The 21246-nt window shown below is 38.7% G+C and overlaps 2 protein-coding genes across 3 annotated transcripts in view; one reads left to right on the forward strand and one right to left on the reverse strand.

The window, feature by feature from the left end:
* Positions 1–10864: 10864 nt before the first annotated feature.
* On the reverse strand, positions 10865–13623 carry LOC6047367 (probable elongator complex protein 2). The gene is made up of 5 exons (XM_001864404.2): positions 13381–13623; positions 12006–13323; positions 11630–11936; positions 11077–11568; positions 10865–11013 (listed from the first exon to the last, which is right to left on the reverse strand). The coding sequence occupies exons 1-5, from the start codon at positions 13501–13503 to the stop codon at positions 10896–10898; spliced, it is 2358 nt and encodes a 785-aa protein (XP_001864439.2). The 5' UTR covers positions 13504–13623; the 3' UTR covers positions 10865–10895.
* Positions 13624–17520: 3897 nt separating this feature from the next.
* Positions 17521–21246, forward strand: part of LOC6047372 (ADP-ribosylation factor 6) — a 76532-nt gene continuing 72806 nt past the window's right edge. For both annotated transcript variants that reach the window (XM_038260967.1, XM_038260968.1), the window contains exon 1: positions 17521–18280. The gene's annotated coding sequence lies outside the window, so the exon portion shown is untranslated. The remainder of the gene's footprint in view (positions 18281–21246) is intronic.

Genomic DNA, 21246 nt, shown 5'->3' on the forward strand with positions numbered 1-21246 from the left:
ACTTAAATTTTCGTGTTTCTTTTTCTTTAAGCCGCTGTATCTCAGCAACCAGAGGTCCAATCTTCAATGTCTCTTAGACAATTTTATAGCAAATTTTCTGAACTTTTCAAAAAAAATATTTTTAGAAATGGTCACTCATGGTCACTATTTTGAAAAATTGAAAAACTGCAAATATTTCGCTAAAATCAAACTTTCGGTGGCTATATCTAGAAAACGGAGCTTTTTATCAAAAAATATGTAAAGTACTTTTCGATTGCAAATTCAATTTTGCATTAAAAAGTAATGTCAAACTTGTTTTTGCATGAAACTTCGATTTTTTCCAAAAATCACTATTTTTTCAAAAATTCATAACTCGGCGGCAGATTTTTTGACCATGTTTCTCTATGGCTCAAAAGTTGCGGATTTTTGTCCCCTAAAACATATCAAAAAATCTCGAAAATCAAAAAATACGTATTTTGGGAAATTGAGTTTTAGTAAAAAAAGTTGATAAAAAAATCCTCAAATTTTTTTTCCGTGTACCTATTTTTTTCTCAAAAGTCCTCAACAATACCTACAACTTTGCCGAAGACACCAAATTGATCAAAAAATTCACTCAAAAGTTACAGCTGTTTGAATATTTACATACCATTTTTGTATGGACAGCTGCCAAAATTGTATGGAGACTTGTATGGGTGAACCAATGACACAAAATAGCATATTTGGGTATAGGGAAGGCCCCCACAAAGTTTGAGCCAAATCAAAAAATACAAATAAAATCCATTTCCGGTTTTGGTAGAGAATTGCTCAATACTAAAACGTAAGAAAAAACATTAGCTCTTGAATCACAAACAAGCGGACGTTAATCATTGAACATTTTAATCAAACATTCATCAATCACTTCACACTAGAGCCAGCAAAGATATTGCTATTTTTCTTGAGTTTTAATCTTTTGACAAAGAACTTTGTCCTAAGGGCACTGTCTACGGGTGTCAATCCAAAATTTCGCGAAGCGAAAGTGTAACGATTTTCTGTCGTTTTTCAAATGCTTATATCTGCCCCCCCATTCAAACAATCTTTATGTTTTACTCACCAAACGAAAGGGGAAGTCTTAAAGTACAAGTTGACTACCTCACAAAGTTGATAAAACTTTGTTAAAGTATTCAAAAGTTAAGATGAAAATAAAAAATGAATGCAGGAAAAATTCCGGCTGCTGATTGGCTGAGAGCACTTCACAAATTTTGCCTTGCCTTCTGCTTTCGTGGAACTGTCACGCGAGAATGTTGCACCACTGTTGCCACATTTCATGCAAACTATTTAAGCTAGCACTTAGCCTCAAAAAATTTCAGTGCCTTCCGTGGTTTCATCAAAGACGGATCCACGGTGGTAATTTTATTGCTCACACACACGCACACATTGAAAGACACAGTTTGTGCACTACATTGGGAGGAATTCTGTTCTAATGAAGATTGTTAGGACGGTCAACGGACAACCAGAATGATTTGGAGTAATGGGGATGGGACCAATCTGGTAGGATATTGGCCACACCCGGAGTGGCCAGTGCCCTGGGGAAGGTTCTACCGGGGGACATTAATCGAACCATACGACTTGGGGCAATATGGGTATCAAAATTCATGGTTTTTGAAACTGGTAATGAAAATGGCCATTTTAACCGGATTGACCACACCCGGAGTGGCCAGTGCCCTCGGGAAGGTTCTACCGGACCGGATTGGCCACACCTGAAGTGGCCATTGCACAGTGCACAGTGTTCGGAATGGCAAAATTAAGTGGAATAAATTGATAACTCCTTTATTTGACGTCCTAGCGAAATGGTGTCTTCGGAAGAGTTGTTGTACTTGATAAGGGCTATCTTTTGAAGTTATTGACATACAGGGTGACGACCTTCCAGGGTGTCAACCAAAAACTAACTTTGTTGGATGACGTTGTAGAGCTTTGGTGTCTTCGGCAAAGTTGTAGCGGAGAAAATTTTATGAAAGTTTGTCGAAGGCGCCAAATTTGTAGCTCTTAATCTACTCGAAATATACGCCATTTTTGCAAAAATGGTCCAAAAAAGCACTTTTTTGGTGATAACTCAAAATGTTAGCATTTTAGCGGCCTACTATGTTCTGAAGAGTTGTTCATGAAATAAAATTACACATCTTTGCCGAAGACAGCAAAATGTTTTGAGCCTTTATTGAGGAGTTATAACATTTTTTAGGTGATTTTGAGCCTATTTTCAAGTTGCTATGTTTTCAAAATGGCGCATTTTGGCGCAAAACCGAACAATGCACCTGAAAGTACTCACTTTCAACTACATTTCCTGAAAATATCTCCGTGTCTATCGGTGTTTATTTTTAGATAACTCAATTTTAGTTTGACTGTTTTTAATCAATTTATTTATAATTTTTAAGCGGAATCTTATTGAAAACGTGGTAATAATCGGTAAATTGAAGGGTAAATTGATCGATTATTATGGAAAAAACTATGTCTATGAAAAAATACGACAACCTTTCTGAATTGACCAAGTATAAAAAGAAATACTTAATTTCAAATACGAACAATTACTTAAAATTTTAACCTGCATTATTTTTGGGCTATATATGTTTTTATTCATAATTTTAGAATGTGTGTCATAATTAAAGCATAAATAATGTATTTTCCATAATAATCGATCAATTTACCCTTCAATTTACCGATTAATACCACGTTTTCAATAAGATTCCGCTTAAAAATTATAAATAAATTGATTAAAAACAGTCAAACTAAAATTGAGTTATCTAAAAATAGACACCGATAGACACGGAGATATTTTCAGGAAATGTAGTTGAAAGTGAGTACTTTCAGGTGCATTGTTCGGTTTTGCGCCAAAATGTGCCATTTTGAAAACATAGCAACTTGAAAATAGGCTCAAAATCACCTAACAATTGTTATAACTCCTCAATAAAGGCTCAAAACATTTTGCTGTCTTCGGCAAAGATGTGTAATTTTATTTCATAAACAACTTTCCACAACATAGTAGGCCGCTAAAATGCTAACATTTTGAGTTATCACCAAAAAAGTGCTTTTTTGGACCATTTTTGCAAAAATGGCGTATATCTCGAGTAGATTAAGAGCTACAAATTTGGCGCCTTCGACAAACTTTCATGAAATTTTCTCCTCTACAACTTTGCCGAAGACACCAAAGCTCTACAACGTCATCCAACAAAGTTAGTTTTTGGTTGACACCCTGGAAAGTCGTTACCCTGTATGTCAATAACTTCAAAAGATAGCCCTTATCAAGTACAACAACTCTTCCGAAGACACCATTTCGCTAGGACGTCAAATAAAGGAGTTATCAATTTATTCCACTTAATTTTGCCATTCCGAACACTGTGCATTGCCCTAAGGGAAGGTTTTACCGGGGGGACATTAATCGAACCATATGACTTGGGGCAATATGGGTATCTAACTTCATGGTTTTTGAAACTGGTAATGAAAATGGCAATTTAGACCGGATTTTTCACACCCGGAGTGGCCAGTGCCCTCAGGGAGGTTCTCCCGGGAGGACATTTATCGAACCATGCGACTTGGGGCAATATTGGTATCAAAATTCATGGTTTTTGAAACTGTTATTGAAAATGGCCATTTTAACCGGATTTACCACACCCGGAGCGGCCAGTGCCCTCGGGAAGGTTCTACCGGACCGGATTGGCCACACCCTGAGTGGCCAATGCCCTCGGGAAGGTTCTACCGGGGGGACATTAATCGAACCATACGACTTGGAGCAATATGGGTATCAAAATTCATGGTTTTTGAAACTGGTAATGAAAATGGCCATTTTGACTGGAGTGGCCAGTGCCCTCGGGAAGGTTCTACCGGGGGGACATTAATCGAACCATACGACTTGGGGCAATATGGGTATCAAAAATCATGGTTTTTGAAACTTGTAATGAAAATGACCATTTTGACCGGATTGGCCACAACTGGAGTGGCCATTGCCTTGGAGGAAGGTCCTACCGGGGGGACATTTACCGAACTATACGACTAGGGGTAATATGGGTATGCTGATTGATACCCATATTGCATCAAGTCGCATGGTTCGATTAATTCCCCCCCGGTAGAACCTTCCGCAGGGAACTGGCCACTCCGGGTGTGAAAAATCCGGTCTAAATTGCCATTTTCATTACCAGTTTCAAAAACCATGAATTTTGATACCCATATTGCCCCAAGTCATATGGTTCGATTAATGTCCCCCCGGTAAAACCTTCCCTTAGGGCAATGGCCACTCCAGGTGTGGCCAATCCTGTCAAAATGGCCATTTTCATTACCAGTATCAAAAACCATGAATTTTGATACCCATATTGCCCCAAGTCGCATGGTTCGATAAAAGTCCCCGGTAGAACCTTCCCCAGAGCACTGGCCACTCCGGGTGTGGCCAATATCCTACCAGATTGGTCCCAACCCCATTGCCCTAAATCATTCTGGTTTTCGGGTGACCGTCCAACAATCTTTATAAGAACAGAATTCCTCCCAAGTTGGTGCACAACCTGTGTCTATCAATGTGTGGGTTGTGTGTGTCTGAGCAATAAAATTACCACCGTGGATCCGTCTTTGACGAAACCTCGTAAGGTACTGAAATTTTCTGAGGCTAAGTGCTAGCTTAAATAGTGGCAACATGGTGCAAATTTTGCCTTGAAGTCTAACGAAATAAGTTTAAACATAAAAGATTACAAAATATTAATTTAATGAAGTTTTTTAAAAGTCTGTGCACCTCAAAATATGTCTGACACAAGCTCAAAAGTCTGTGAAACACAGACAAATCTGTGTATCTGGCATCCCTGGCTCAGACACACACAACCCACACATTGATAGACACAGGTTGTGCACCAACTTGGGAGGAATTCTGTTCTTATAAAGATTGTTGGACGGTCACCCGAAAACCAGAATGATTTAGGGCAATGGGGTTGGGACCAATCTGGTAGGATATTGGCCACAACCTGGAGTGGCCGGTGCCCTCAGGGAGGTTCTCCCGGGAGGACATTTATCGAACCATGCGACTTGGGGCAATATCGTTTTTGAGACTGGACATGATATTTGCCATTTCGATAGTGGTTGTAAGGTCCATGGTTTCCGGATGCCGTTTTTTCTGGGGGGGATAGACATTTTCTGAACCATACTTGTTTTGGCAATAGTTTCGTTTTCTGGCAATTTATTTTCACAGAGATGTCAATGATTGAAGACATTAAATTAGTATGAATTATTAAAGATTAAATAAATTGGCAAAGAATTAAAAAATATAAATAACAATAGAATGATTTTTTAGAGTTTTGTACAAAGTTCTTTGTCTTATTGGTCATGTAGAACATAACCACCTGCACCTTTTTTTTTAAAGAAAATAAACAACAACCCTCAACAACTCCCGTAGCATTAAGAGCGATTAGGCGAAACAACCAATAGGGCAAAGTTATACAAGTTTTCATACCAAAATGTATGGGAAAATATCATTTAGAAATATTTTTTTTTCGTTTCTTTGGGACTTTCAAACTTTTCACTTTTTTTCAAAATTTCCCTCGCTTGATATCAAAACCTGTCCCCAACTTAAATATTATTACAGATTCGGATTGGAAATTAACTCTTCTTCAAGTGGTGAAATTTCGACCCTTTTTGGATTTATACATATTAATAAGTCATGTTCTTAGTTATTATAAACAATTCTGTTTGTTAATCCAGCTGCGGTTGATGATTGGGCCAATAAAACAACGAATAAATAATAAAAATGTAATACCTATCAGCCAAAACGTATCGTTTTTGTTGTTGGAGAATGTGTCTTGACCATTTTTGCGATTTATGTCGATTTGTAATTGCGCAAAATATTCTAAAACTAGTTATAGAAAAAATAAAAAATAAAAATTTGATTGACTTAAACATTGAAAATAAAAAACCTTCAACAAATCTATTACAGCCCAGACTCGATTAGTCGGAGTCTCGATTATCCGAAGTTTCGATAATCCGAGTGTTTGTATGAGACTTCGTATAATCGGAAAAAATCGTTTTCTTTTTTTTTCTTTTTTTAAACATCAAACTCGAGTTCTGTGTCAGTATTTTAGTCAAATTTGAATGGTTGATTGCCAATTTAATTGAAAAATGCATTTTTTCAATTTTTCATCCCGGCTATTTTGGCCGCCATCATGGATTTAAAAATTCTAAATCACTTTAAGGGGTCAATCAAAAACAGGACATCGAAAAAAAAACTTTTTTTTTGTGATTCGACTATCCGAAATGAAATTTTGCCAAGGATTTCGGTTAATCGAGTCTGGACTATATCATTATTTGGCTTTTTTGTGAAAAATTTAAAAGCAGTTGTCTAAAATGAGTACTTGGGATACTTGTGGTGATCAACTTTTTATTTTTTTATTTGTGAATGATTTCCTCTAAAACATTGAAAGATGAATTATTGCTAATTCGCTTATATAACAGATGAATAAATTATCCATATTGAGTAATACTATTCTGCTTTCCGACCAACTGCAAATGACCTTCCCCTGCTAACACGTTTCTGAGACAAGGTTCAGTTTTGTTGAGGAACCTCGCTTCAGTTCTGCTGCTGAGCCGGTTTTATTTGATGAGAGCTCGTTTTTTTTGTGGGCTCGTCACCGTTTTTTGCTGCTTCTTTACTTTGCAACAAACTCTTGAAAGAGTATCCACATAAGGAAACGTATAGAATAATCAGCTTGCGCTAAAAATAAACGCCGAGAATATCCAGCGAGCGTGCTCGTTTGGGCTTCACAAAAGAGGGCTGCAGGTTAGAGGGAATGGCCATGACACGGCGGGGCTGACCGCGCGACGAGGACACTTGAGGGCAAACTTGCTGATCTTGGGGGTTCGCGAGAGGCAAGAGCTTTCGAGAGAAATTTCTAGAAAATTTATGCGAGTTCCAGTTGAGCCGCACTTGCACATGGGCATCATTATCACAAAATCATCATGCGTTTTGTTATCATAAGGCATTGATGAGATTGTGTACAAAAATATCAGTGCAAAAATAATATCTAATCCACTGAACTTCTAATATAATCAATATGTTTACCTTTCTCACTGGGGAAAGTCTATAAATTACTCAAAAGTGAACTTTCCTATTATATTTGCAGATGTTGAGTTAAAAAACGCTATTGGCTAATGTAATGGGAGGTAATAGAAAGATATTGGAGAGGTGTTTGTTTACTGGTTCAAAAGTCTCAAAATTTCATATTACAGAAAATTTATTAAACCACTTAAAAGATTATTTCCAATCACTCCTGAAAATTTCTTGAGTGTGTAGTGAAATTTTGGATGATGAATCTTTGAAGACATATATTTGTTTTAAAAAAAATATAAATATTAAAAACATAGCAATTCTCCACCAAACCCGGAAATTGATTTTATTTGTATATTTTTATTTGGTTCAAACTTTGTGGGGTCCTTCTCTATGACCAAATAAGCCATTGTGTGTCATTGGTTCACCCATTCAAAGCTCCATACAATTTTGGCAGCTGTTCATACAAAAATGGTACGATAATCTGCCCGAACAAATGGTACATAATAACTAAATTCATGCCCAGGGCTGTGGAGTCGGAGTCGGAGCCGGAGTCGGTGGAGTCGGGTCTTTTTGGGGACCCGGAGTCGGAGTCGGAGTCGGAGTCGGAGTCGGAGTCGTCAAAAATCGAACAGCTGGAGTTGGAGTCGGAGTCGGAGTCGGTTAAATATTTTTGAGCTGAAGTCTGAGTCGGAGCCGACAATTTTAGATAACCCGTAGTCGTAGTCGGAGTCGGAGTTATCTTAAAATCAACAAAAAATATTATTTTTATTATTGCTCATAATTTGTTACAATGCAGGTTAATTCATAAAACTTCTGATATTTTTAATTGTAGCATGCACTGTGTCGCCTCTTATTTTCATTTTTAAATAGATTAATGAGATGCCATTAAGTTTTTGAAGCATTTTTATTGTGATTGGAATGCTTTAATTGTTTTATTTCACTATGATAACCTTTTAATCCTCTCTAACCCAAGTATGTAGTATCATAACTTTAAAAAAATAATAGAAAATATTGGTTTTGTATTCAGAAATATTCAATTGTTTCTTGACTGCATCCTTTTGCTTATTTGCAAATTTGACCAAATTAATTCCAGTTCATTCTGAAAAAAGTACTTTACCCCGAAAGCAAATATCTTGGAGGTTTCAACTAAATATTTTTTCAGGAAAAAAGTTACGAGGTACATAAAAATATTAAAAATAAAAAGCACTGTTTTTGTAAATCTGAAAAAAACTCAATAAGAGTATAACTCTTCCATCAAATAATCAACGATTTTAACAATCTACTACTTGGAACTCAACATGCGTTTCATTATAACTAAGTAGTACTTAGTACAAAAGTACAAAAAAATCAAAGCGTCACGTTTAAAATTGTGGTTTGGTTGAGCGTATTAGCAGAATGCATTACGTATCTTTGTATTCATACGTTTAAAATATTTGAAACTTACAAAAATATCAAAAAAAAAGTTGCAACTAATTTTGAAATAATCATTGAATATGTTAAATATATCGATTATTTCAATGTTTACTATTTCTCTACTAAAATCTGAAAGTGTCGATCCTTGGGAAAACTATTTTGATATTATTGCAAATTATCGTTGAACGAATCTCAAGATTTCAGTTCGAAAAATGTTTCATAAAAATGATAGGGTTTTAATTTATTTTCCAAATATCATTCAACCAGCAAGATTTTCTTCGTTACGTTCGCGCAAATATGACCAAAATGTACCTAAAAAATCTTCTTGAAAGGTGACTTTAGGGGTCCTTTTGAAATATCTGTGACCTAGAAAATGAGGATAGGAGAAAGGGAAGGTGGGAAAGGGATAATTTGGATATATCGACGGTAACATTTCAAAAGGCATCATGTACATTTTGACACTTTCTGGGTTATTGTATATTCTGAAAGTAATAAGCTACCTCTCCACCAGCTACCTCTCCACCAAAAATGAGCAAAAGTTACTTCAGTAAAGTCTGTTTAATCATGATTTTAAATAAAGTAACATAAACAAAATCTCTGCCATCAGCAGTCCCTGTTTATATAGCCCTGTCAACCTGTCAAACAAAATACTACATAAACCTCGTCACGAAAAAAAAGCATCATGAACAAAGCGCCATGTACATTCGGCGAAGAAAAACGAATCATAACAAAGCGTCCCCCTCAATGACAGCAGGGTGATATAGACGTTGGTGATTTCAAAAGAAGTTATGTTTGTTTTTCTTAAATAAAACGACGGAAATAATGTTTTATTGAATTTGGATGATCACGTATCAATGAAAGCTACGTTTTTCATCGTTTGTTATTATTAGAACATCTTATTTTGCTTTTATATTAAAATGGGAATTGAAATGGATGCTCAACATTCAAATGCGTTTTTCTCAAAACGCATGGTTTGTACATGATGCTTTTTGAAATGTTGGCGTCGATATCATTTGATCAATAGAATGTTGTATAAAATAAGGGATGATTTTAATATCTATCAAATAATGATAGATAAAATGGATAGATCTCACCAAATCAAGATTTACCAGCTCGAGTAGGGTTTGAACTTATCATCAAATGCCACTTGAATCGTAATTCTTCTAGGATTCTGGACTTGAACAGGACTACAGTAAAGTAGCGGGCAGCAACAATCAAGGTTTCAGATCTTCCAGCAGCGATCCTGGTACTGCTCGACCGACAGGAAAGGCATAAGACACCGACTTAATAACAGTTTATGTTATCATAACAAAATTTGTTATTGTTCTGATATTGGTTGAAAGCCAAAACAACTGGGAAATAACATTTTTTGTTATGGAAGAATACCGCCAATAATTATTGTTATTGGGATGGTCGGATAGGTTGATAAAATAACAAAAAATAATAACAAAGATTTGTTCAAAGAACAACTAACAATGTTATTAGTCTGTTATTACAATAACAATCAAATAAAAAAAAATCATAACGACGAATAACAAATCTTGTTATAAATAACATAAAATGTTATTGGCCTAGTATTTTCAAATAACAAAAAATGTTATTCTTAAGTTATTTTCGTCTGCTCTGGTGTAACTTTTGAAGGAATTTTCCGATCGATTTGGTGTCTTGCGCAAAGTTGTATGTATTGATGAGGGCTATTCAGAAAAAAGTACTCTGCATTTTTTGCCGATTTTTGAATCAACTTTTTCAAACAAAAATATCCCAATATCCCAAAATCCGTATTTTTTTTTAATTTTTGATTTTTTTTATATGTTTGACATGACAAAAAACTGCAACATTTGAGCTATAGAGAAGTATGGGCAGAAATTTTGCGCCAAGCTATGATTTTTTTTTGAAAATAAATATGTTTATTGGAAAAAAATAAGTTTTAGTCAAACATTTTTTTAACTTCAGTTTTAAATGCAGAATCAAATTTGTAATCGAAAAGTACTCTACAGATTTTCAGATATAGTCGCTTGAAATTTAAATTTACCTAAAAATCCCGTTTTTCGCTTTTTTTTTCAAATAGTGTCCATGATTGGACACACAAATTACATTAAAAACTGTACTCATTTTTTTTGACTGAAATTTCTATTTTTTCCATGAAACACAGCTATTCAGATTGAAGTTCCGATTAGCCTCAGTTTACAATTTATTTTTCAAAACTTGAAAAAAAACTTACTTGCTCATTTTCAACATAGCTAGTTATTGTACTTGATTTTAGTTAAAACGCCACTTAGACGCTGTAGTTGGATGTCGTTCGATAGAATTACATACTGTTTCCCAAGTAACGATAGTGATAGTAAGGATTTGATATTGCATTTATAGGAAAAGCCATAAAATCGGTAGCGGAATTCTAAAAAAACAAGCAAACGCATTTTTTTTAATTCAGTACATATTTATAACAATCACTTTATTAACACGTAATATCGTAGATTCGTACAAAATGATCATCGCCACAACTCGCCAGCTGTAACTCGGCACCTGTCGATGGCCGAAAAGCAAGCCTCTTCACCGTCAGGTGATGTCCGGAACTAAAACGTTAGAAAAAAATAGCTTTAGGATTAAATTTATAACTTTTTTTCATCGAAACATACGCTTGATCAATCGTCACCAGCAACCGCCACTCGGCTCGCACCGAATACAGCAGAATGCTTCCCTTTTCCAGTCCAACCGCCACCAGGTACTGCTGCTCGTCCGTAATCGTCCTTCTGGCAAATGCTACCGCCGTCACCGATTCCCCCTTTAGATCTAGCGTTGCTCGCGCAACCGGAACGCTTCCTTCACCGTCACGTACCGCCCATAGGACAACCTTACCCTCGCGGGAACCCGTTACAAAGTGGTCCGAGTCGTGCGCCCAGTCGCAGCACCAGATTATCCGCGTGTGAACGCTCGTTTGCTTGTTCGTTTGCGTGAGCAGTTGAAAGTCGCAGGTTTCCGCGGAGGGGTCCTCTTTGTTCTGGAACACGGAGAGGGTACGATCGCGGGAAACTGCCAGAAGGAGGGCGTTGTTGGGGGCGAAAGCAAGCTGGGTGACGGTCAGTTGGTGCGCTTGGAGCTTCTGTACGATTTTCCACGTGGAGGTGTTCCTGGAAATTCGAAATTTTAATTTTAACTAAACATAAAAAATAGTAAATAATGGTCCCTTACCAAATCAAAATCTTGGCATGTTCCACGGAAGTCGCCCGGCTAGCCGAGGCCAGCCACCGTCCGTCGGAGGTAGCGGCCAACGCGTAGATTTCATACCCATGGCCGTACAGTTTTTGCATCTCAGGCCAAAGGGTGTTCTGCATAAGCGTCTCTTCCGTTGGAGGAGCGTTCATCGTCGTCGGGACGAAGTAGTGCTCCGGGTACATGTCCTTGACGTGTTTCTTGTCCGGTTCCGGCTCGGCGTCCACGTTGAACACGGGTTTGTTGGACAAACCTAGAGAGGGGACGGAGGCGCCCTGCGGGGTTGCTGAAAAAGAACAGTATTTAACAGTATTTGAAATATCTTTTCCCATATAAAATAAAGTTTATAACTTACATTTAAGAATCTCTTCTCCATCTCCGTCCGCCTCCCTCGCCACACCACAAAGCTGCCGGAAGTTCTGCACAAAGTTCCCGGGCGCCTGAAAGACGCGCACAATCTTTTCCTCGGCCCCGCTCGCCAACCGATACCGCGAAAGCAACGCCAAACACTGCATATCGTAACCGTGCACCTGCGGCCGCGCAATTTCGTGCCATGTCCGTGCTTTGCTCCACTCGGCGTGAATCCGAGTCGTCTGGTCGGCGGAGAGGGTGACAAGGAAGTGTCCTCCTTGGGGGTCCCAAGCGAGGTCGCGCACGGCGCTAAAGTGACCTCCGATGATGGTTCCGGGCGTCCAGAGAGTTGGGTTGGTTGGATCTTGGTGCCACAGGTGCAGACTGCCCTGGAAACCGTGGCCGATGATGGACTTGCCGTCGGGGGAGAATTTCCCGCCGTAGAATCCGAGCGAGGAACCGCCCACTTCACCGACGCGGACATTTTCGTACCAAATGCCGGAATCGGGTGAGGGTGACCAAATTGTTAGGGTTTTGTCGATTGAAGAGGACAGCAGACGAAGCTTGGAGTTGTGTTTGTTGAAGTGAACGCCGTAGACCCACCCTTCGTGGCCTTGTAGAACCGATTCCAGCGAAAGGGCGTAGTGAAAGCTTGTTCCCTCGAGCTCAACGCTGAAGACGCGTTCCTCGAGGACAATGTCCTCGTCGGCGGAGAATTCTTCGAAGGATCTTTGCGCCCGAACCTGGTCTCTCGGCGAAACTCTCCACAGTCGGATGAAGCTGTCTTGAGATGAACTGGCCAGTATCAGATCGTCTCCCTCCGTCACGCAATCCAACCCACGAACCCAGTCCGAGTGTCCAGCCAACTTTTCAGCCACCACAAACTGATTCCCCGAGGCTACATAAAGCGTAACCAGATCGTTGTCCGTCGCGCAGGACAACATCACTCCTCCAGATCGTGGCAACGTACAGAACTTCAACGCAAAACAGTAACCCGTCCGGAGGTCGATCGTTTGAAAGCACTCAAACTGGTTCCCCTCGCGGCGCCACAGCTTAACACTGCTGTCCGCCGAACCCGTGGCCACCAGTAGCCCGTCTCGTTGGTGGTAAATGGCCTCCACCTGGGTCACTCCCTTGGAGTGTCCTTTGAGGGTGTACTTAACCCCTTCTCGACTATCCCACAGCACACAGGTCCCATCATCCGATCCAGATAGCAAATCGACCGTTTGTTCCGCCGGCGGAACGTTCCGAACCTTCTTCACGGTGTTGACGCGTGCGGTATGACCGTATAGGGTTCTTACGATTTTGGACGATCCTTGGAACTGCAATAAAGTAAATAAAGTTAAAATTTGTTTAGAAACATTTTTAAATACACTCACGTTGGAATCGAAGACGGCAATCGCGTGGCATGCGGCGAAGTAAATCAGGCCGTCCTCGCCCCAGTCCAGCGATTCCGGCGTGCGGTTGCAGGCCGCCGAAGTGTAGCGGTTGGAGGTGATCATAGTTTGTTGGTTTTTCTCTCACTAAAGTCTGGAAATTGACTGATTCAAAAATAATAACCGTAAATGATTCAGAGCTCCCAGATTCAGAGCAGCCAAAACAGCAACGGCATGTGCGGTGGGTGGTAAATATTTACTTTTTTGGGAGAAACGTCAAAATGCTTCGAAAATTGGTTAGAATTTAGATTTTGGTTAGAATGTGCACGCTAAAATTATTACAGTGAATTTTTCATTTAAAATTAGGTACTCACAGAGAATGTACACAAATCACTGTCTAACGAATTTTTGACCTTGCCTTGTTTTATCTAAGAACTCTTCAAGGAACTCTCCAACTTTAAACCTACGGAAACATTGACTTATTTTGACCTATTTTGAGCATCCGCGGTGCTCGGGAACGACCTGGCATGCCGTAAATACATGCACACCCTGTCAGACTTGCCATAGGATTTCGGCGTCCTGGAGCCGAAAATCTACAGGGAGATCATGAAGATTCATTACCAAAAACGCTACTTAAGGGTGCCTTTAGGTGGTTGGTGCCTTCCTCGCATTCGTAAAGTCAATACATTCAGTAAAAATAGCAATATTCTCCCTTAACATGTTTAACAAATCAACTTTATTACTCATATCTTTTGATAGGGTTCGCAGCCCTTCAATATTTCTGGCTCATCGGCAAGGTCTGTTAAAAATTCTATGCAACGATAGTTCGCAACCAACGACAGGTCGCATAATGAACCCGGACAACATTTTCATTGAAATATCTGAGATCCGGCCTCCAAATGTGTATAAATAACACTTAAGTGCTAATAACGTTTGATAGGGTTGTCAGATCTTCAATGTTTTGGCCTCATTGAAAAGGTCTTTTTAATACCTTTCTGAAAATGTATAACATGGTAGGTTTTCTTGCAAAAACCACCCTTTTTACAATCTTCCGGAGATACGCCAAAATCGCTTTTTAAGCAAAACTTTTGAAATACTTGACTAAACTTGCTGATTTTAAATAGAGACCTATGGGACCCCAAGATGGATCGAATGAGACTAAAAAAATCCGTTCATCCAGTCCGGAGATAATCGAGTGACAATTTTTTTGTCCACACACCTACACACATCCACAAAGACATTTGCTCAGAACATGATTCTGAGTCGATATGTATACGTGAAGGTGGGTCTACGAGGTCAAACTAATAAGGCGTCATCCATAAAGTATGTCACGCTATAGGGGGAGGGGGTCTGTGCAAGCGTGACATTGCATGTTATAAGTATATGAAAAGCGTGACAAAGGGGGGGGGGGGTAAATTTTGGCTGATTTTAGCCTAGGTTTATTTTTTGAGTGATTTTATAGCATTTCCTCAGTAAGGTGAGGAAGGCAAACCACGTCTACGTTACGAATCTGCACCTCTGTCACACAAATTAACTGGACTGATGGCATCAAAAGCCGCGGTTGTGGCCACATCGATCTTTAGGTAGAACCTCTCGTTAGATCGGTCGGATCCGTTGGCCAAGTTTAAAAGGCGAGGGGACATGCATGGACAGGAGATCATCAAGAAGTAGATGGAGACCGTCGCCGTCATAGGTTAGAGTTTATCATGATTGGGATAAAAGTAGAGAACCTTAACAGGGAGACTGGTCGAAGTTCATTGTACTATTAACAGAGTCGGCATGAAATTAAAAAAAAGTTATTTTTTGAAAACAAAACTTTTAAAAAATAAAGGCGACGATTGTGAAGAAAAAACTGTGAATCCCGGCCGGAAACGGGTAAGTTGCCTACTTCAGCAAGTCATGTTGCATCTTTCCACCTTCAAGGCAAAACTTTTTTTTCATAAAATTATTTTTATTAGGTCCTTTTCGGGATTCTATGACAATTTCCGGAATTCCATTTCCCGGAATGGACATTTTCCGGAATGGACATTATCCGGAATGGACGTTTTCCGGAATGGACGTTATCCGGAATGGACGTTATCCGGAATGAAATTTCCCGGAATGGACGTTTCCCGAAATGGACATTTCCCGGCAAAATGAGTTTTTTTATATTACCTGATTTTACAATAAATGGAATCTTGCCTACTCGCTTACTTGTGTAATTTTTTGTTAATTCTACTCAATTTTATCTAGTTTTTCGTTCCAGAACTGTGCACTATAAAGAAGAATGTTTATTTTCAAAGAAGGGAAAGCCTCAAGAAAATATAAAGCTTTTCAGAAAATCAAACTACCTATAACGTGTATTTTCTTGAGATTTTCCCTTCTCTAAAAATACACGATCTTTCATCAAAGTAATGGGATTTTATATAAAAACTTTCCCTTCTTTTGTTGATTCTACTAAATTTTACCTAATTTTTCGTTAATGAGCGGGACCATCCATAAACCATGTGGACACTTTTCTGGTAATCTCGAACCCCCTCGTGGACAATTGTCCATACAATAAAAATCTTTTTTGTATGGAGCGTGAACAATCGCCATACCCCCTAAAGTGTCCTCGATGGTCCCAGCTCTGAAATATAGGTACAGAAGTTTTTTTTTCCTTAAAGAACTCTAAACTATACAGAAGAATGTTTATTTTCAAAGAAGGGAAAACCTCTAGAAAATAAAAAGCTTTCAGAAGATCAAAGTAAAATGTGTATTTTCTTGAGGTTTTCCCTTCTTTGAAAGTGAACACTCTTTCATCAATGTGATGGGATTTCGTGTAAGAGATTTCCCTTCTTGTGTTAATCAGTGACTTTTGTGACTAAATTCTACCAAATTTTATTATAAAGCAGAATGTTTATTTTTAAAGAAGGGAAAATCTCAAGAAAGTACGCATTATGCATTGATTTTCTGAAAAGATTTTTATTTTCTTGGGGTTTTCCCTTCTTTGAAATAAACATTCTGCCCTATAATAAAATTTGGTAGAATTTAGTCACAATAGTTAACTGATTAACACAAGAAGGGAAATCTCTTACGCGAAATCTTATCACATTGATGAAAGATCGTGTATTTTTGAATAAGGGAAAGCCTCAAGAAAATACACATTATACTTACAGATTGTCTAGGGAAACAGATTGGCCAATGTTTCTGGACACCAAACGTGCTGGACACCAAACGCCCTTTACGCCCAGTAAAACTGGCAGTGTTGCAAGCGCAAAACATACGTTGCCAGTGCCTGTTTATTTTGCATTGGCCAATCTGTTTCCCTAGACAGTCTGTAATTATACTTTGATCTTATGAAAGCTTTTTATTTTCTAGAGGTTTTCCCTTCTTTGAAAATAATCAAAATGGTAAAATTTTGTAGAATTTAGTCACAAAAGTCAACTGATTAACAAAAGAAGGGAAAATTCTTACATAACATCCCATTGAAAGAATGTTGAAAACATCTAGTGTTTGTCTAATAACTGTCGATCTACATTGTTACATCTCGTGATAGGAAATAAAGTATTGGTTCAATCCAAGTTTTTAAACGAAGATGGCGTTCGAATGGTGAACGCCCGAAATGTCAAAATCACGCAGTGGTACCAACATTGCAAAAAAGTGTGCCATGGCATGACTGCCACATTTGTTTTTCTAATGTTGGTGCTACTGCGCGATTTTGACATTTCGGACGTTCACCATTGGAACGCCATTTTCGCTTAAAAACCTGGATAGTCAACGCTTGCTTCTCTTGTTCGTGTCCGAACATTTCACTTACCTTGCTTCTGCTGGGAACGTTCTCTTACGTGACCCCGTGCGGACCGTATTGCAGATCGTGCTTTTTAGTTGGACTTGAAAAAACATTGGTTGGTTTTTTCCAAGTCCAAACTAACAAGTGTCAAACGAAAAAAAAGTGACCAACCACCTTGGGTTTACTGCATTTTGAGTAAGTCTGGCTTTATCGAAATTTAGTAAATAATTTTGTACCCAAAATTGGGTGCGTTCTAAACGTCCGCGTTGACAGTTCCTTTTCTCGCGACCACCCTGTACAGTGCTGACGATCCGTCAAAAACGCCCTCCCTCTCTCGCTCTCTCCGCATCGCAACCGAATCAAAAAATCCAACTGGCTCACCGACTCTCTCAAGTTCCAAGTGGAATTCAGTCATCGTTGGTGAATCGAGGAGATGCAAACTGCTTCTTGCCGTCGTCCGTCGTCGTCGTCGCCCTCTTCGATCACCGTCGTTTCTAGCTCTCTCGCTTCCGGCGGTGATTCCGGACTCGCGCCGTGCGTGTGCTTGTGAGTGTGTGCGTACCGCGTGCGTGTGTGTTTGACAAACTCTTTCGTGAGTGTGATCTTTTTTTTCGGGCTCTAGAAATTCGATAAAGTTTCACGACCGTCGCGTTTTTCGTTCTCTTCTTTTTTTTCCTTCCTCACCCACTCACAAAAATCGTGTGAGTCGTGTCTTCTTCTTGGAGTGAGAATTCCCCTGTTGGTGGTGTTGGTGTGTGCGAGCAGAACGGCACAAGGGCGGCGTGTGTATGCGTGCCTGGGAGGGAGTGAGAAGCACATACTCATGCAAGTGAGCAAGTCGAGCAGTGAGCCGTGAGCGACGAGAGAATAACACGGGGAGAAAGTGGTTCTCACACTTTGAAATACAAAAAAAGTGAGCGTGCGTGTGTTGGTGTGTGTTGCAAAAAGGCAACATCAGAGAAAAAAGTTTGATTTCGAGCAAATTTGTGCAACGAGCAAAAAAATCAGGAAGGAGCAAGATTCTGCACCGGATTTGTGGGGTGGTTCGTGGGTGTGTGGTTCCGGAAGAGAGGAGCCTGGGTTCGAGCCCCGTTCGAGGAGTGGATATTTTTTGCTGCTGTCGTCAGCCGTGTTCGTGTATGTGTTAAAGTGGTAAGACGATTTTTGACAGCGATTTATTTTTTGTTTCTGAACCTGAAGAAGGTTTCTGTTGTTTTTATTATTATTTTTGGGTGAATTAATGACCCTGTAAAGAACCGCGATTCAAATGTTATGTAAGCAAAGCCGGATGTGTGGCCTCACGTTGAAGGTGAATTAGCCACAAGGAACTCAGCTTCAGCTGATAATGATGAATCCGCGAGTACCAGCCCGGGAGCATGTTGACAGCTCCCATACAAACTGAGCGTACCTCTTTTTGTGGGCCCAGTGGGCCTAAGATGGCGGCCTTTGATATTATCTAGACAATTTTTTGAAAATGGCGAATAGTTTTAATAAAAAATATTTTTGCCTTGTTTCGGTTTAAAACGACAAAATAAGCAGTTTGGAATCATTTTTGTAAAAAACTTGTTTAGCGATACGCCTCGTCCAAATATTAGTCTAGAACAGTTGAAAGGAGCGTGCCGCGAAAGCCGTCACGAAAAAAAAGTTTCCCATGCAAATTTTGAGTTGCGTAATTAATGGGCGGATCCGACGAGGCCCACTGGCCATCTGTCGGTGAATACGCGCAACTCACGAAAACTGTCAGCTTAGGGTCCGGCTGGCGAGTACGGAATAATGTCTGAGTTGGTTTTCTGTCCAAAAGAAGGAGATATGACGCACGTCACTGACTGGTGGCTAGAGTTGCCAGTTTTTTGGTACGCTATTTTTCCTTCAAAATTCAAAGAATAAGTTTTATTATTTTTTTTATAATTTTGTATCACACCCAAAAACAATTTTCATGGAAAATTACCAAAGGTTTTCGGCAAAATCAAATCAAGAACTAAAAATAAATTGCGGTTTTAAATTTTCTTGATTTTAACATAAAATTTGAGCTCTGCGACCCTATTTTAGTGAAATTTGAGTTATTGATTGCCTATTAAAAAATTAAATGCTTTTTTTTTTGGAAATACAGTACATGTTCGGTAACTCGGCTGAAAACGTAGCCCAGTTACCAAATGTTGCTCGCTAACTGGGCTGAACGAAAAATAACGAGGGGATCACCGATGCATAATATTTTCCTGATGAAATATTAAAATAAAAGTTACTTAAATTTATTTACAATGTTTACATTTTATATTTCTTGAATTGTGACTTGAAATTAAATAAAAGTTTGAGAAAAGTTTTTTATTTATTGAACATGATGTATGCATCCATTGACCCCTCGGTCATTTTGGGTTTGTTTTGGTTTTTTTACGTTTGTCTGCTTTTTAACTGGGCTGCGACCCAGTTATCGAGCGCTGTATTACATTACCGTTATGGACCATCCACAAACCACGTGGACACTTTTTTGGAAATGACAGCCGACCCCCCTACAGTGTACACGTGGTTTATGGATGGTCCCTTACAGGGTGATGGAAGGTCAATCAAAATCTAACTTTGTTGGATGACGTTGTAGGGCTTTGGTGTCTTCGACAAAGTTGTAGAGTAGAAAATTTCATGAAAGTTTGTCCAAGGCGCCAGATTTCTAGCTTTTGATATACTCGAGCTATAGAGTTATCTAAGCCCGCTCTCACGCACACTAGCACGCCATTTGTTTTGCAGGCCGGTACAAAATTTATTCTCTTTTTTTGTAGTGTACGTACACGCAATACACCCTGAAAAAATAAGCCGTTTGTAATTTGGACTTTTCAAAAAAAAAAAATAATAATTCCGCAAAAACTATTTTTGAAAATTATCAATATTTGTTACGGAAGACAAAAAATACCATCTTTTGAGCTAAGGCAAAAAAGGTCAATATTTATTTTGCAGTTTCGCCAATTTTTCTAAAATATCATGGTTTTTTGAAAAACGTAGAAAAAAATCGATTTTTTAGGGCAACAAATATCATCTTTTAAGAAAAGGTAAAAAAGTTGGTCAATATTTATTTGACAGTGTTGCCAATTAAAAAAAAATCTATACTCTTTGGTTAATCTTTACCAAAAATGTTCAAAAGTAGCATAGATGCTAAGAATAACCCAAGAAATAGTTTTCTGCTAGTGCTCAAAAGAACATCAATGAGTAGATGATGATGCTCAAAAGAACATCAATGAGTAGATGATTCATTAGGGCACAAAACCAAAACGTAAACATTTGGGATTATTCCACTATTCCATTCATCAGTACACTCTCTACATGCTCTCCATGAATCAGATTGATAGCAAACAATTTCCTATTGAAAAAATCAAAAACACAAAAGGGCACATAACAATGTTCGCTCCAAACCAGAAAAAAAGTTCAATTGTGCCCTTTTTTATTTCGTTAGTTTTTCGTGGTTATGGAACTTTCAATGTTGTAAAGTGAACTTTTCATACATTCTTAACACAAATTCACTTCAAAACAAAGTTTGTTTTACGTTTCACCAAGGATTCCTACCGCGGCTGCTGTTCAGTACACTTTTGAAGAATTTTTATGTTTCACATACCTTATCTACACCATTCGATCACAAAACTTCACCAACTATCAAAATTTCCGCGGAATTCCTCATTATTTCTAACTAAACAAAAAGGCCCATAAACATCATTAAAAACAACAATCAGGTGACAGCGCTTTAGTGCCCTTTCAGCTCTCTTCGAAATTGCTTTTAGAAGGGGCCCATTATGAACAACAGTTGGAAAGTTAAAAGGGCCCAAAAACGAGATTTTTTTAAATTATTAGTTTTATTGCGAAAATCAACATAAATTAAGAAGCATGAAAGCAAAGTTAAGGGTCACATCATTACCCTTAACTGTATCGTGTCATCAGTAAAAATACCACCAGTCAAGCTTTCTTTTTAAATAGGATTTGAAACAAGTTGTCCACTTTTTGCTAGCAATTTTCTCGAATCGCGGTTTTTGGTTTTTTGCCCTAATGAAATGTTTGGCTCGATATTTTTATTACTTCCTCTCTTTCTCCGTTTTCCCCTAATACCTCTGTTTTGACGAAGATTCATCTATCGTTTCATA

This window comes from Culex quinquefasciatus, chromosome 3 (assembly GCF_015732765.1).
Source record: "Culex quinquefasciatus strain JHB chromosome 3, VPISU_Cqui_1.0_pri_paternal, whole genome shotgun sequence".
NCBI classification, from domain to species: Eukaryota; Metazoa; Arthropoda; class Insecta; order Diptera; family Culicidae; genus Culex; species Culex quinquefasciatus.

Excerpts from the sequence above, each read along its gene's own strand:
- LOC6047367 (XM_001864404.2), bottom strand. The coding sequence starts at position 13,503 with ATGATCACCTCCAACCGCTACACTTCGGCGGCCTGCAACCGCACGCCG. Across the intron at positions 13,324-13,380 it reads TTGCCGTCTTCGATTCCAAC|TTCCAAGGATCGTCCAAAAT; the intron begins GTGAGTGTATTT and ends ACTTTATTGCAG. Across the intron at positions 11,014-11,076 it reads CTGGTGACGATTGATCAAGC|TTCCGGACATCACCTGACGG; the intron begins GTATGTTTCGAT and ends CTAACGTTTTAG.